Source organism: Mastigoproctus giganteus, chromosome 1, assembly GCF_048544385.1.
Source record: "Mastigoproctus giganteus isolate SK-2022 chromosome 1, ASM4854438v1, whole genome shotgun sequence".
In the NCBI taxonomy this organism is placed as follows: Eukaryota; Metazoa; Arthropoda; class Arachnida; order Uropygi; family Thelyphonidae; genus Mastigoproctus; species Mastigoproctus giganteus.
The window spans coordinates 255,492,576-255,508,071 of NC_143575.1; the positions used below are offsets into that span (position 1 = coordinate 255,492,576).

General features: G+C 36.9%; 1 protein-coding gene across 2 annotated transcripts in view; it reads left to right on the forward strand.

Moving 5' to 3' along the window:
- Positions 1-15,496, forward strand: part of LOC150091799 (transcriptional coactivator YAP1-like) — a 261,022-nt gene that overhangs the window by 187,497 nt on the left and 58,029 nt on the right. For both annotated transcript variants that reach the window (XM_090377012.1, XM_090377021.1), the window contains exons 3-4: positions 2,100-2,203; positions 9,423-9,581. In XM_090377012.1, the coding sequence (XP_090233138.1) occupies positions 2,100-2,203; positions 9,423-9,581 (263 nt within the window). The remainder of the gene's footprint in view (positions 1-2,099; positions 2,204-9,422; positions 9,582-15,496) is intronic.

Consider the following 15,496-nt stretch of genomic DNA (forward strand, 5'->3'; position numbering starts at 1 on the left):
GTGGTTAAAACAATTTCTAAGCCTATGGCATCCAAATGTTGCTCCCCTGGTATCACGGGCTCAGTGTGCACCATAAGTATATTCACCACACCACCATCAACCTACACTATTGATACATGGCAGGATGGGTCTATGGACTTATGCTTCACCATATTCTAGTTCTCTCATCAGCACCAAACAGCAGAAACTGGGATTTGTTAGCCCAAGCAATGTTTTTTTTTTTTTTTTTTTTTTTCAATCTTCTGCTGTTCACTGTTATTATTCCTTAGCCCACTGTAACCATACCATCTTTGATTTTGCTGATTGGAGTGGAACCTGGTTTGGTCAGTGGCTGATACAAAGTGACAAGGTGTGATAAGTTATGCATTCCGAAATGCATCTTGGGTTACCACTACTAGGTTGTTATTTGACTGACTGTAACCTTTTGGCCTACCCTGCAAAAATCTTTCCAGCTTCCTGGATGTTATTTAGTTATTGGACCTAAGACACTGTCATACATGAAAATGTCAACAGGGTTGCAGTTTCTGAGATATTCATACTGGCTGATCTGACACTGACTACCATGCCGCATTCAAAGTGACTTTAAATCTTTCATGTTATCTATTTTCACACTGAATTGCACATACAACACCTTTACTTATGTGCTCACTTGCTTTATATTGCATGATACAAATATGTGATGCAGTTACTGAAGGAATGCCCTATTTTGTGAAAAGGGTAGATCACTCTAATAAAGTGGCCATGCCATTGATTGTACTATCTAATGATAAAAATGACTCGTTTTATATATTCTGTTATGTCAACACAAATTTAGGGCTATAGCCTCATGTTGTGAAAGAAGTCAACTTATTTATTTACAAGTTAGTGTAATTACATAATTTCTGCATGCAGCCAACTATTAAGTAGTTTAAAAAAAAAAAAAAAAAAATTGGCATCATTTTTGAGTACAGTAGACTGTCGAAATAACGGCACCCCAAATAACAGCACATTGAGATGGGATATATACATACAGCGCAGATGTCTTGCAGTGCTGAAAAAAGAAAATGGCAAGTCACATGATTACTGTATTTGTTTACGTTCGCCATTTTCAAATTGAATTCTATACTGCTGTTTTGCCTTTGTTTTAAATTAAAAATCCCTCACTATGGCTCCTAAAGTTAATAAACCTCATACAGAGAAGAAAAGAAGAACAACATTAAAGCTTAATGACAAACTTGATACAATCCAAACTGTTATATTAGGATCACCCAGAATGTTAATTCATACACCCATGTGTATTGTCTGTAAATTGCATGTGTTCTCTGGTCAATTTGTCTGTTTTGCTGGACCTAAAACCCCAGATTCTGGGGGGGAGGACCTTGCTATCTACGCCTGAGATCTACTAACTCAGCCACAGAGTGAAAAAAGCCATAAACATTCCTCACGTTATCGACGGGATTCAAACCCGGGCCTTTTCCACTTGGTGTCGGGAGGAAGTGCTATTGTGCTGTGCTACCTGCGCAGACCAAACTTGATATAATAAAGAAAATAGAACGGGGCATAAGCAGAAGTGTATTAATAGCAGAATATAACATTGGATCGTCAACATGTTTATGTTTTTTTTGTGCAGTTAATAAAATTGCATTCTTAATCTCTTTGTTTCTTATTTGGCCACATTATTTCTGCATTAAATACATTAAAAATAAAACTTTCTAGATAATGGAAAAATTGAAATAATGGCATCTTGAATCCCTGAAGGTGCCATTGTTTCGAAAGCCTACTGTATATCTCATTTAAGTGTATCTCATATTGTGAATACCTTCACGAGTTACAATGATATTGCACTACCTCGAATAAGTAACACTTCACCATAGGAGAAGACTATTGTTATTTATTCTCAGTGCATACCACAACCCATACCGCACCATTTCGGAGCTTTTTTTTTAGCTACTACGTAAGTAGTTGGCTGCGTACAGAAATGATGCATTCTGTTATTTCTTAAGAATGTGTGAAATCTTTGTATATTGTATATTCTTTCACTAAAATAAAGTGAAAGAATTAATGTATAACATATTGTGCAATTTTTCACAACAATATATATATTCTGCATTTCTTTATAGCTCTTCATCTGCAGCACCTACCTTTGTTGCCTTTGCCAGGTCATACTAGTGCCACAACGCAAGTTCAGTCTTCCCCTGCCTTATCCAGTCAACAGCAACCTCAGGTAAAAAAAAAGAGAGAGAGAGGTTTTTATTACGACCACTAAATTTACTAAACAGTTTTGCAAAAGTTTTTTTTTTTAAGTTTCATAACTGAAAATAACAGATATGCATAGCTTCCTAAAATAGTGTGAAATGTGTCTGCACTTGTTTATGCCATGGTTTTGTCATTGTTTTACTAGTCTTTTACTTTTATTAGTCCTTTACTAGAGTTTGAGAAATATTTGCATTTTGATAATTTATTTACTTTCTTATGAAACAGACTCCTTTTAACTGAAAAATTTGTCTGATCTTCTGGTGTAATTTGAAATATTGTTTTTACTATGATGTTAATAAAAATTATTTATAAATTAAACTGCTTAATTGAATAATAAAATAAAACCTTTTGTTTTTTTATGCTTCATAATTTTATAAAGCACATGAAGAAATAGTTTCCATATATCTTCTCCTGAAATATCACCAAAATATAATCCATCCCCTCCAATAATTTGTCTAATTCTTCCTTGAATTATTAATAAACTACCACTTCCACAATAACAGATGGAAGTTTTTTCCAATGGACCACTCACTGGTTGAGGGCAAACTTCCCACACATCTATCCTGCAACCATCCTTCCTCAATTTGAATTTAGGTCCCCTCACATATGCGGTCTGATAAATAAGAAGAATGATATCAGCATCGAGCTTGCTCAATCCATTCAAAGCCTTAAACACCTCAATCAGATCACCTTGCAGGTGCCTAGTCTCCAGATGCCGAAATTTTCAGAACTGAAGCTATTCTTAGTAAAACGCCCTTTTGTTCCCTTCTCTAATCTTGTTGCCCTTCCCTTCACCCATTCCAACAGATCTACATCCTTCCTAAAATTGAGGCCTCCAGACCTGTATGTGGTACTCAAGATGTGGCCTAATTATTGCCTTGTAAATTGGGATAGTTACTTCCTTATCCCTTCTAGCAAAGTTTCTGTATATTGTCGACAAAACTCCAGGAGCTATCACGGTAGCCTGCCTACACTGCTCTGAGCACTTTATATCTGACTGCACAATTACCATCAGGTCTTTTTCATTTTCCACTACCCTGAGTGTAATACTACTCATTGGTACGCTAATCTAGGATTACTGCTACCCGTATGCAGTATCTGCATATGTTAAACTTCAGCCGACCGGGCTAGCCGAGTGGGTAAAGTACCTGCCTGGCAACCCAAAGGTCGCAGGTTCGATTCCCGCCTTGGGCTTGGATCAAAGTACTGCAAAAACCTTGGGAGGTGCAATATGGCCACAGAAGCCGATGCGCCAACAACTACCAAATCAAAAAAAAAAAAAAAAAAGTTAAACTTCAACTGCTTTTTCTCAGCCCATCTTCCTAATTTTTCTAGATCTTGTTGCAGTATCTTTTCCTGATTACTGTTATTAACCACCCTGCCAACCTCTGTATCATCTGCGAACTTAGACATTAAGCCTGATATACCTTTATCACTATCATTAATAAATATAGAAAGCAATAATGGGCCCAGCACTGAACCCTTGGGCCCTCCACTAATGTTATTAGTGGAGTCCTGGGGGACCATTAATAACTACTCTCTCTCTCTCTCTCTCTCTCTCTCTCTCTCTCTCTCTCTCTCTCTCTCTCTCTCTCTCTCTCTCTCTCACTCTCTCTCTCTCTCTCTCTCTCTCTCTCTCTCTTCTCCCCATACCTTTTTCTAGAGCAGTAACTTGCCTTTAATGCTACACTGCTTCAGTTTGTACAGCAGTCTTTTATGTGCAACAGTATCAAAAGATCCAAGTATATGATGAAAATATCATGTACTTGGATCTTTTGATATCACATTCTGATATCATATACCCGAAATCCAAGTATATGATATCAGAATTATTTTTTGCATCCAGTACCTTTGTTACTGCATCATATTATCCAATCAGATTGGTCAGACAAGATCATCCCTTAACAAATCCATGCTGTGGCTGCAGTTTAATTTCATTCCTGTCGGGCAGTGTTCTGTATTACTACAATATTTCGGCACCACCGTAGCCAGGTGGGAAGGAGCAGCAGTGCGTAGCACACGCTTCTTGATTAGACCGGGGTTCGAGCCCATCACCACCAAATACGGAGGATGCAGAAAGGTCAGGGAATGACCACCGCATATCCCGGAGCAATATGGCCTTAGTTGCTAATGCTCCTTAAAAAAAAACCAAAAATAACTACAATATTTCAGTAGTTGAAAACAAGGTGACTAAACATGGAGTGAACTGCATTACAAGTCATCTTTGTATTCCACCATCAGCATCCCAAACAGCCTATCTGGTATTCTCAGTTCTCCACACACAACTTATTGAGCAATAAAAATACATCCCAGCCACCTAGAAAATTAGTGTACAGAATTTTCTTACAGTTTTCCACTGGAATGCCCTCTGTATAGTCTAGCTTATTACCATATATTTCTGGCTGCATGCTTCTTGCCTCAAGCTGTACCTGAGAGTTTAAAAAAGCATACAACACACAATTAAGAATCCTTTTATGTGGTAGCTATTCTGCCTTGAATTCTAGTTGTAGGGTGTTTACCATTTGAGTCATATTAACAGTGCAAGTCTTGTTGGACTAGGGGCTAACAAGAAAATGAAAATGAAGTGCCTTACAACCTCAGTTGTGGGGGTTGGAAAGCATTTCAAGTGAAGCACAGTATGGTAATGCATATTTTATTACATAAGAATTTGAAATGCAGTTCTCTCTCTCTCTCTCTCTCTCTCTCTCTCTCTCTCTCTCTCTCTCTCTCTCTCTCTCTCTCTCTCTCTCTCTCTCTCTCTCTCAGCAGCTATGCATAAACCGGAAACAGGAAATTGTGGTTTCTCAATGCATAAAGTGACATCATTTCCCCAAATCCTACCTCTTGCTCTCAGAACTGCAAACATAATTTAGTTAATAGCAAATTGCCTAAAAACATTTTGTTATAACAAAACATAAAATTATTTGTAGTATTTGGTTTGCAACATTCCTTGCATTATTCCTTATAAGTTTATCAAGTGGAAATCTGCTGAACACCAATGGAAACAGTGAAAGGAGTGAAGGTGGAGTTGGGTTTCTGGTCCATAAAGATTTAAAAAACAACATTTTGGAATTCAAAAGTACATTACCAAGGGTGTCAAGACTAATACTCAAGATTTCTAAGAGGTACAAGCTAAAGGTTATAATGATTTATGCCACCAACATCGAGCCATGATGATGAAGAGATTGAAGAAATGTACACCGAAATTGAGTCTTCTAGATGAGCAGAAAAACCACTACACTATTATTATGGGGGACTTCAATGCTAAGGTTGGAAAAAGACAAAACAGTGCAGAAAGGGGAACTATAGGAAATTTTGGAATTGGTGAAAGAAATGAAAGTGGTGAAAGACTTGTGGAATTTGCAGAATCTCAAGGATTGTCAGTAATGAACACTTTTTTTCAAGAAAAGGGTGAACAGAAAGAGTCCAAATGGATTAACAACTAATTAAATCGACTTCATCCTCACTAACAAGATATATGGTGAATGATGTTACCGTCCTGAATAAGGTAAATGTTGGAAGTGATCACAGAATGGTAAGATGTACACTTGATATAAATGTAGGAAAGGAAAGGAAAAAACTGACTCGAGTAAATAATACAAAGGTCTTTGAGATAACAGAAGAGGAGAAAAAGCAGTATGTACTGTAACTTAAGAACAAGTTTAGGCTTCTGCAGACTGCTCAGGACCAAGATATTGACGAGGAATATTACAAGTTTCTGAATCCCACATCTACAAATTGTTCACAAGAGTCATTACTAACAGATTAGAAAGAATACTTGATGAGAATCAACTGAATGAGCAAGCTGGCTTTAGGGCAGGAGTCTCAACTATGGATCACCTTCACGTAACATCACAGCTAATGGAGAAAGCAAATGAATATAAAACACCATTATGCCTGGCATTTGTGGATTATGAAAAGGCATTTGACTCCATACAGCATAAGTCAATGTTTCAGGCACTGGAAAGACAAGGCATAAATACCCCATATATTATGATTTTTGAAGAAAATATATGAGAACGCTACCTCCTTATTAGACTAGACAAAGACAGTAGGAAATTTAAAATCGAGAAAGGAGTTCGACAAGGAGACAATATCTCTGAAGCTGTTTACTGCTGCCCTTGAGGAAGCTTTAAGAAAGATTAGACTGGTCGCAGAAAGGAGTCAATGTGAATGGAGAGTACCTAAACCGTTTACGATTTGCAGATGACATTGTGGTCATAAGCCACGATCCCAAAGAATTAAAGGAAAATATTAATCAGTTATGCACAGTTAGTAAGGATTTTGGACTAAAGATAAATATGGCTAAAACAAAAGTAATGATGAACAAGTATGCCACAGAAAGGGACATAATGATTGAAGGAGCAGTAATTGAAAAGGTGGAGTCATATACTTATCTGGGACAAGTATTAGTCCCTGTAATAATGATAAATGGCTGGAAGTTAAGAGAAGAATAAATTTTGGATGGATAGCATTCAGGAAATATAGTCACATACTGAAGAGCAATATCCCAGTTTGTCTGAAACATAAAATAATGAACCAGTGTATACTTTCCACCATGACTTATGGAAGTGAAACCTGGGCACTCACCAAAAGAATGGAAGAGAAGCTGAGAACTACACAGAGAAGAATGGAATGAATTATATTGGGAATCAGACTGTTAGATAAGAAGAGAAACACATGGATTAGGCAGCAAACTCAAGTAAAGAACATACTTATCAAAACTAAAGATCTAAAATGGTCTTGGGCAGGACACATAGCTCGAAGACATGATGATAGATGGACTAAGAAAATAACAGAATGGTACCCAAGAGGAGCTAGAAGGAAACCTGGAAGACAACGGAGGAGATGGATAGATGAAATTCATGAGTTTGTGGGTAGTAAATGGATGGCCATTGCACAAAACAGAAGGAACTGGAAAGTTGCTGGAGAGGCCTTCATACTGCAGTGGATTGAAAATGGCTGATGATGATGATTCCTTGCATCTTATAATTTTGTTAGCATAAGCAAGAATCAACATTAGTAGAAATGCCCAAGTGTTAATTCTAGTTACTTATGGTATTTACACCATGATAAAATATTTTATTGTTCAGCAATTTGTTACAGCACCTTTACCAGATCCTTGATCACTTTGCAAACCAGATTAAAGCGTGGTAAGGAGAAATATAATTTCCCAAGGAATTTTATGACTTAAGAGTAATCTCAAACTTTGAGTAATTTCTCAACTGCATTTAATTGCTTAAAATTGATTATCATCCAGCAACCAGATGACATCGTGGGACTCGCAATATAGGACCTATTAGCAGGAAGTGACCATGGAGTTTTAAGTTGGATGATGATGAGTGAGGTAGCAGTTGCTAAAGGCAAAATAATCAGATTAATTTGAAGAAAGGCAATGATGATAGCTTAAAGTGCTACATGTCCTCTCGCTCTGGATTGCAAGAAGTTTTATTTTACTAGAGTTGTCAATTATTGGAACAAGTTGCTTCCATGGGCAATTGAGACTGGCAGCTTTGGAAAAATTCAGAGGTCAGTTAGATAGGTAACTATGTGAGAGGAGTCAACTAGATGTTTTTGTTGTTAATTTTATTTTATTATTTATTTATTTTTATTTTTATTTTTGATGGTACAGAAAAAGCCTCTGGCTTCCTTGCATTGTCATATGGCTAATGCTAAAAATGACCCAAACCTCCTAAATGAATATATGTGAGATTTTGGTAATTTTTAATCAGTTAAATGCTGTTGAGAAATTATTCACAGAGTTTGAGACTATTCTTATAAATCACAGGACTCTTTGTGGAATTATATTTATTCTTACCAGGATTTAATCCAGTTTGCAAATCAAGGCTGTGGTAAAGGTGCTCTAACATATTGGCAATAAAAAAATTTTTCATCATGGTATAAATAGTGTGAAGTAATTAGAATTAACTTTGATGGATAACTAACTCCTATGAATAAAATAACATGTTCAAAGTCATAGTTAAAGAAGATATCCAAGTACTTTTGTTGTTTTAGTTTTACTAATGGGAAATGATGCAAGAAAGCAAGCCTATACAGCATCAGCCAAGAAAAGAAAAAAAAAACTACTTCCCATATCATCTGTCCATTCCTTCTAACAGTTTGTCTAATTCTCTCTTGAATTTATTCAAACTACTTGCTGGCTGAAGGCAAATTTCCAGGCATCTATCCTGTAGCCATCCTTCCTCAGTTTGAATTTATGCCCCTCATGTGTGTAGTCTGATCAAGAGGATGCCATCAGCATTGAGTATACTCAATACATTAAGTAACACACACACACACATAAGGGGCATAAATTCAAACTGAGGAAGGATGGCTACGGGATAGATGAGTGTAAAGTTCACCTTTAGTTGGTTGTCGGAGCAAACTTCCATTTGCTGTTGTGGAAGTGGATAGTGGAAAAGACTAAGTTCCTTGCAGGTGCTTAGTCTTCTCCAGATGTAGCAGTTTACAGAACTGAAGCCTTTCCTGGTAAGAGCACCCATTTGTTCCCCTCACTAATCTTGTTCTTTTCTCTACTTGTTCCAACAAATCCCCATTCTTTCTAAAACGAGGCCTCCAAACCTGTATGCAGTACCCAAGGGTTTTTTAGGGTTCTTTGGTGCATCATCCTGTTTTAGTTCATATAGCACTTCTTTGGCCTATAATTATTCATTCTGTTTGTACAAGTATATGTTTATGGGGTTGATTTGCATATTGTGTAGGCTGAAAAACACATCATAATGTGCAGGTAAAACTGCTGTTCTCCTGACTGAGATAAGCTAACTACTGCCCTCAACTGAAGCAGCCTTTAAGAATTGCTCCAGTTTCCAACAGAATTTAAACCTGTATCTCTCAAAAGGTGTAATAAGTGGTGAGCCCATTATATTGTCATGGCAGATGGGTCTGACTAGGGAGCATGGAATAAACACAGTTTGAAAAACTGATGTAAGTAGTGTATTTTTTTTCTATATATAATGTATAGCATTAAATAATCAAGTTTTGCATTTTGATAATGCAGTGCATTGCATATTAATGCAACCGTGCATTTCCTGTTTCGTTGTTCTTGCTATATTTTTGCTGTAAAAATCACGTGAACAGTCACATGATAATTATAGTAGAAATTCTGTAAGAACTACTTTTTTTTTATTGCTTAAGAATAAAACAGCACTCATTTTGCTTTTGTGTAGGCTTCATCCTCAGCCTCTGCAATCACTGTAGCTACATCTTTATCTACTGCAAGTGCCAGCCAAATTAACATACAGCAACAACAGCAGAAACTTCGTCTCCAGAGGCTTCAAATGGAACGAGAGCGGCTGCGCCTTCGACAACAGGAAATCTTGCGACAGGTCTGTTCTGAGTGTCTCTGTAGACGTTTATGCATTGCGGATTTAATTTTTTTTTTTTTTACAAACTTCTAAATTATACTATTTTAATTACACCAGAACACAGATTTGACAAAAGCAAACATGTTAATATCTCTGCCATGCTCTAATCTGAAATATGATCTAAATTTGACATATAATTAGAATAATGCATAATAGAATAAAAGCACAACAATGGTGACATCAGACTTATCAAAAAGAGCTCACAGGAGATGTCAATACTTGTTGCTAGCTGAATGCAGAAATTGTTTGAGCATGTGCAAGCTCATCAATTCTAAATAAAGGATGCAGGAATCATTCCTTTACCTTGTTGCAATGAAGGTTTCTTCCACATCTAAAAATATAGCCCACACCATAAAACTGTTGTCTCTGGCACATATTTCATTCCATAATATATTTCAGACTGCAGTCTTTTTTTTATAGGTTCCCATAGATTAGTAAATGTGTGAATCACTTTACAGAGTGAATCTTAATTCACATGGTTAGTACTTATGTTTGTCACCAATTTGCTTAATGTAGTATAAGTGGCTGATAATAGGAGAATCAGACCTACTACTGGGTATTTCTTGTTGCAGCATCTTTAAATGATCTTATTTCATTTTTGAGGTCCTGTTCTAGCAAGCAGGATTAGATATCAGTCCTCTAACCATATGCAAATATGAAGTACCCACAGGTCCATCTGCTTAACTTGCATAAATAGAATTTTCAAGTTTCTTATTCTTTCAAAGTATATTAAATGCATTTTATGATGTTGTTGCACAGATTTTCAATTAAAAGTCACTGAAGCCAGTAATCTATTTTTAGGATTAGGCTATTTGTCATGTACGGCTAATTTTTTGTTGTATTTGGGCTGAAATTTTTGAATTTGATGTTAAAGTGGACTAAGTATTGTCATTTAGATTTTACAATTTCTAAATTAAAATTTTTTCTAATAAACTGCTTTTTTCTCAGTGGGAAAGCTGTTCTCAGGTTTAGTTTAAAATCATTTTACATTGGCATACAAGTGTAAATTGCTTTTACATAGTGTGGTGATTGGAAAACGAGACCGATGTTATGCGATGAGTGCTGGTGCTGCCATCTACTAGAAGTAAATATGAAATGAAAGAGTGACTCTTCTTTGCACCATAGTCAAAGTCAGCAGAAATATTCACCATTTCAGAACCTAGTGTGAGCTGAACTGCATGTCTCTCCTGTGTCTGTGTTGTGGAGGGACAATGGAACAAAAAGCAAACATCAAGTTTTATGTTCAACTGGCCTAAAGTGTCATGGAAATGTTTCAAATGATAAGCAAGTGTGTGGAGAGAATTGTCTGTCTTGTGAATGTGTGTTTGAGTGGCATAAACATTTCACCCAGGGAAGAGAATCATTGGAAGATGAGAAACATCCGAGCCTAGTAAAAATAGTTTGAACACCAGAGTTGATTGAAAAGATTTGGGAAATAATTGCAAATGACTGATGTGCAATGCTCAGAATGATTTCAGAAGATCTGTGTGTTAATAAAGAAACCATTTGACAAATAATAACCAAGAATTTCAAGAAAATGACACTGTGCAGTTTGTTCCACATTTGTTAACAGACAGTCAATCACAGATGTGATTTGAACACTGCAGAGAACCTCATTGAGGCCACTAAAAGCAAACCCAACTTCCTGAATTCGGTCATTATGGGTGACAAGCCATGATGTTTTCAGTACAATCCTGCGACAAAGTGTTGATTGGAAGTTGATAGACTCTCCCTGAAAAATTTGTCAAGAAAGGTCAAAAATCAAAACCATGCTCATCACTTTCTATAATAAATAAATAAATAAGATCTTTATTGGTAATAAGATCTTTGTTATTAAATTATAGCCAGATTATGTGTATATATATATATATATATATATATATATATAAATAAAAGTTCTCATAGCAGATAATATTGACTTGGAAGGAAAACTAATACAAAATATAAATAACTAAAATAATACAAATTGCGATAACAAAAGGTAGTTTCCTTGAGTCCCATTTTCTGTGAGATTCGTGCCCAGCCATAACGATCTGAGATCAGTTGGTAGTTGTGGAGACCACGTGCCGATCTAGGATGAGCCGTCTATACTTTTTATCATCTATTATTTTAAACAAGTCAGCATCCAGAGATTGGACTACATGGAGCTTCTGATAAGGGAGGAACCGATCTTTAAAATGTAACCTCGAAGAAAGAGCAAGCAGCTTGGGAGTGGAGTGGAGAGCTAGTTGGGGGATCCACCAGCACATGGTGTCCCAAATGTTGGGTGCTGAGACTCCCTGCGATCATTTTTACAGTGAAGATGAGTCCTCTCGTGCATGAATGCTGAAAACCTGGTTAAATTCAGCGCTTTGGCCATCGGTGTTGTGTGCTGCTGTGGTGGGAGATGACACTTCCAGGTTGCCCACTTCAGGAGCCAGTATTCTGCAGCTTTTATTCTGTGGCTTTTAATGGTTTAATTGTGGTGTTTGAGCCGAGCCCCACAACTCTACTGCATACAGTACACCTCCGAAAATCATCATCCTGATATACATTTTTATCAGGTTTGTGTTCTGAATGTGTAGCAAGTGCTGCTTGACAACCCACCGTTTCTTGTTGAATTTAGCACAGAGTTCTTCTATATTATGATGGAATCTTAATTTTCTGTCGAAGATCACACCCAGATCTCTTTGTTTTTCGACACAGGGGATCAGGACGCCATCAATCGTAGGCTGAATTATGGTTGGTGTGGATCTAAGTGAGAATACCATGATGGCAGATTTCCCAGGGTTCACTTGCAGGTCAAATTTCGTGAGGTACTGCTGTACTTTGGATAAAGTCTTGTTGATGGTTACTGTGATGTCTTCTGCTTCATCGGTCAAATTTATTTTTGTTAAGATCTTTAAATCATCTGCATATGATATCATATCTGTTCTATCGTGTATTAGCGGGTAGATGATAGCTGTGAAAAGAATTCCAGACAGGACTCCCCCTTGTGGAAATGCCTGCTTGTATTTGTCTTTTGTCTAGTATACCTTTGCTTTCCTATGTACATTTGGATGGTTCTATTCTGAAGAAGGGATGTCAGAAACTGCAGTACTTTGCCTGTGATGTGATAATAATTTCGAAGGAGTTTAAGCAAGGCTGGGATGTGAACACTATCAAACACAGCTTGTAGATCAAGATATGTGATTGCCATTTCTTTTTTCTCCTCAAACAATCCAAGGATGGCATTGGTAGTCATAATCAGGTTACTAACTGTTGATCTGTTTTGCAAAGCATTGAGTTTGCTGAGGCCTGTGAGGGAGAATGTGCGTGATAAGTGTTTTCAGTTCTGTTTTATCAAGAAATTTCAATAAACATGAGGAATGAGAGATGGGTCTAAAGTGCCTGGCTTCGGTTGGCCGGGAAACTTTTGGGAGTGGCCTAACAGAATACACATTCCATATTGGAGGGAAAATTCTCCTTTTAATATGGTATTAAAAATTACTAGGTGGGGGTCACTTAGATATGGGCTCAAACATTTAATGATAAATTGTGGTACTTTGTCGATTCCCACTGTACCAGTTGCAGGCAACTTATTAATCAATAAAAGGTCTTGTCTTGTTAATTCGATGGTTTCAAGTGCATCTCTGGGCACATCATCATCAGACATGAGAATATCACTGGACTCGTGGTGATTTTTCTGAACTCTTGCAATAAAGTCCATCCACACTTCAGGATAAAACTGTGGAGGGACTTCACAATATTTCTGTGGGTATGATGGACCGCCCTTACAAAGTGATTTCAATGTGATGTTTTATGGCTTGAGACTTGAGGCGGTTGAAGCTGGCTCGTCCTTTGGAGTATGCAATTCGGTTCAGAATTAGTCCTGTCATTTTCCATTGTTTGTAGAGTTTCTGTTTAAGCTTAAACCTGTTGCTCAGCTCAGGAGTCTACCATCCTCTCGTACGTTCAGAGATCCTTATTTTCTTTGAGGCTGCATAATTAGAAATTGTGACGAGCCAGCGAGTTAAAAGATCTAAGGCAAGTTGATTATCACATTGCTCAAGTGCATTCCAAGGAATTGCAGTGGCTGCTTCTAGACATTTACTAATGTTGAGTAATTTTTAGCTCGTTATTACCTTGGTGTGAACCTGAGTCGAAGCATAGTTTGGAGTCGGAAAGTATAAGTTAATTAAAATTGGCATGTGATCAAATTGAAAAACTATTTCTGTTGTAGAATCAAGTTGCAATTGCTTGATGACAGCACAAGATCAAGATGGTGGTCACCCCTGGTCGGGATATTTTTAGTTAGTTGGATTCCTAATGGGTGAAGGTTATTTAGCATTCTGGACTGAAGATGAACAAGTTGAGGGGAAAAGTTGAAGTCTCCACAGATAACATGCCTTGCTGAGTGACGAAGCCCACGAATGAGCCAATTAGTTATCTCATCTATAGTTTCAACAAGGGAATTGTGCCCAATGGCCAAAGTGTTACTGTTGCCTACTATCTGGACATTTTGAAATGTTTATTGCAGATAATCCGTTGTGTGCAGCCTCAGTATGAAGAAGATGACAATGCACCAAACCACAAGGCTCTTTGTTCAGGAGCTTATGGCTAGCAAAAAAGTCTGCATACTGTTGCACCCTCCATATTCACTGTACTTAGCCCCATGCAACTTCTTTTTGTTCCAGAAGCCCGAAGCACCACCAAAAGACTGCTATTTTTATGACATTGAAACCATTCCAAGAGCTGTGATTAGAAAATTGAACAGTATACTAGTCAATGCCTATTGCCAGTCGATTCATAATCATTGCTTGCAGTGTGTGGATGCAGGAGGAAGTTACTTTGAATAAACCAAGGCTAGTTTACTCATACATGGATATATTTTTTTTTTCTAACATAAGTCTCATTTTTCAGTTTCTGCACTCTGTATTTGGGTGGGGGGACACAATGGTTGTAGCATGAAGTGATGTGGCACATAATTGCCTTTGTACTGCTAGTATGTTCTACACATTTAAACGTGGTACTGGAGAATGAGCATTGCTTGCAATGCTCATTCTCCAGTACCACGATTTGCCTGCAATGAGTATTGAAAGTAATGCTCATTCTTTATATATTTATGCCCCCCCCCAAATAAAATCAGTTTGCTAAACCAAGGACAAGGAACAAATTTTACCATGAGAGAAAAAGTAGTTGATAAAAGTAGTGTTTAAAAAAAAATTAATTAAATTTAGAAATTGTAAAATCTAATCAGTAATGCCTAGTCCAATTTTAATGTTAAATTCATAACTTTCAGCACAGATATGACATAAGGTCCAGGCAACAAATGACCTAACCCTTAAAAATAACCAAGATTTTCCACGCACGCACACACGGTGTTTCGTCTAAAAGGTACCAGGATCTATCTTATGATTTTCTAAATGTAGCCTGTTAAAATGATTGTTTATCTCTGATCAAAACTGTTGTAAATTATATGGCCTTGTGAAGTTCATTCCAGAATATCTGAATTGTCATCATAACCTACACATGACTACTACTTATAGGCTGGAACACACATGATTCCAGTCTACAAGTGTTCCTCATAATTTCACTGTTTTTAACAAATGCTATTTTTGAGTATTCTTCAAGTGATAATTATGTCAATATCGCTGAATTGATAACTGTGTTTTAGAAGTATCAAATGTTTATTTATGATGATGATAGTGTGCAGATAATTGATAAAGTAAATTTCATGATATTATTTCATTACATTAGTTGAAATTGGTGTTTCATACAGGGTTATTCCATTTATTGTGAACCCATTGGTCAGTGGTGTATATCAAGATAATTATGCCAACAGAGCACATGATGTCACTGGACAGTTGTTTTCGGGTGAGGTAATTTTAGACAAGTGGCAGAAAGCAGTTTCATCT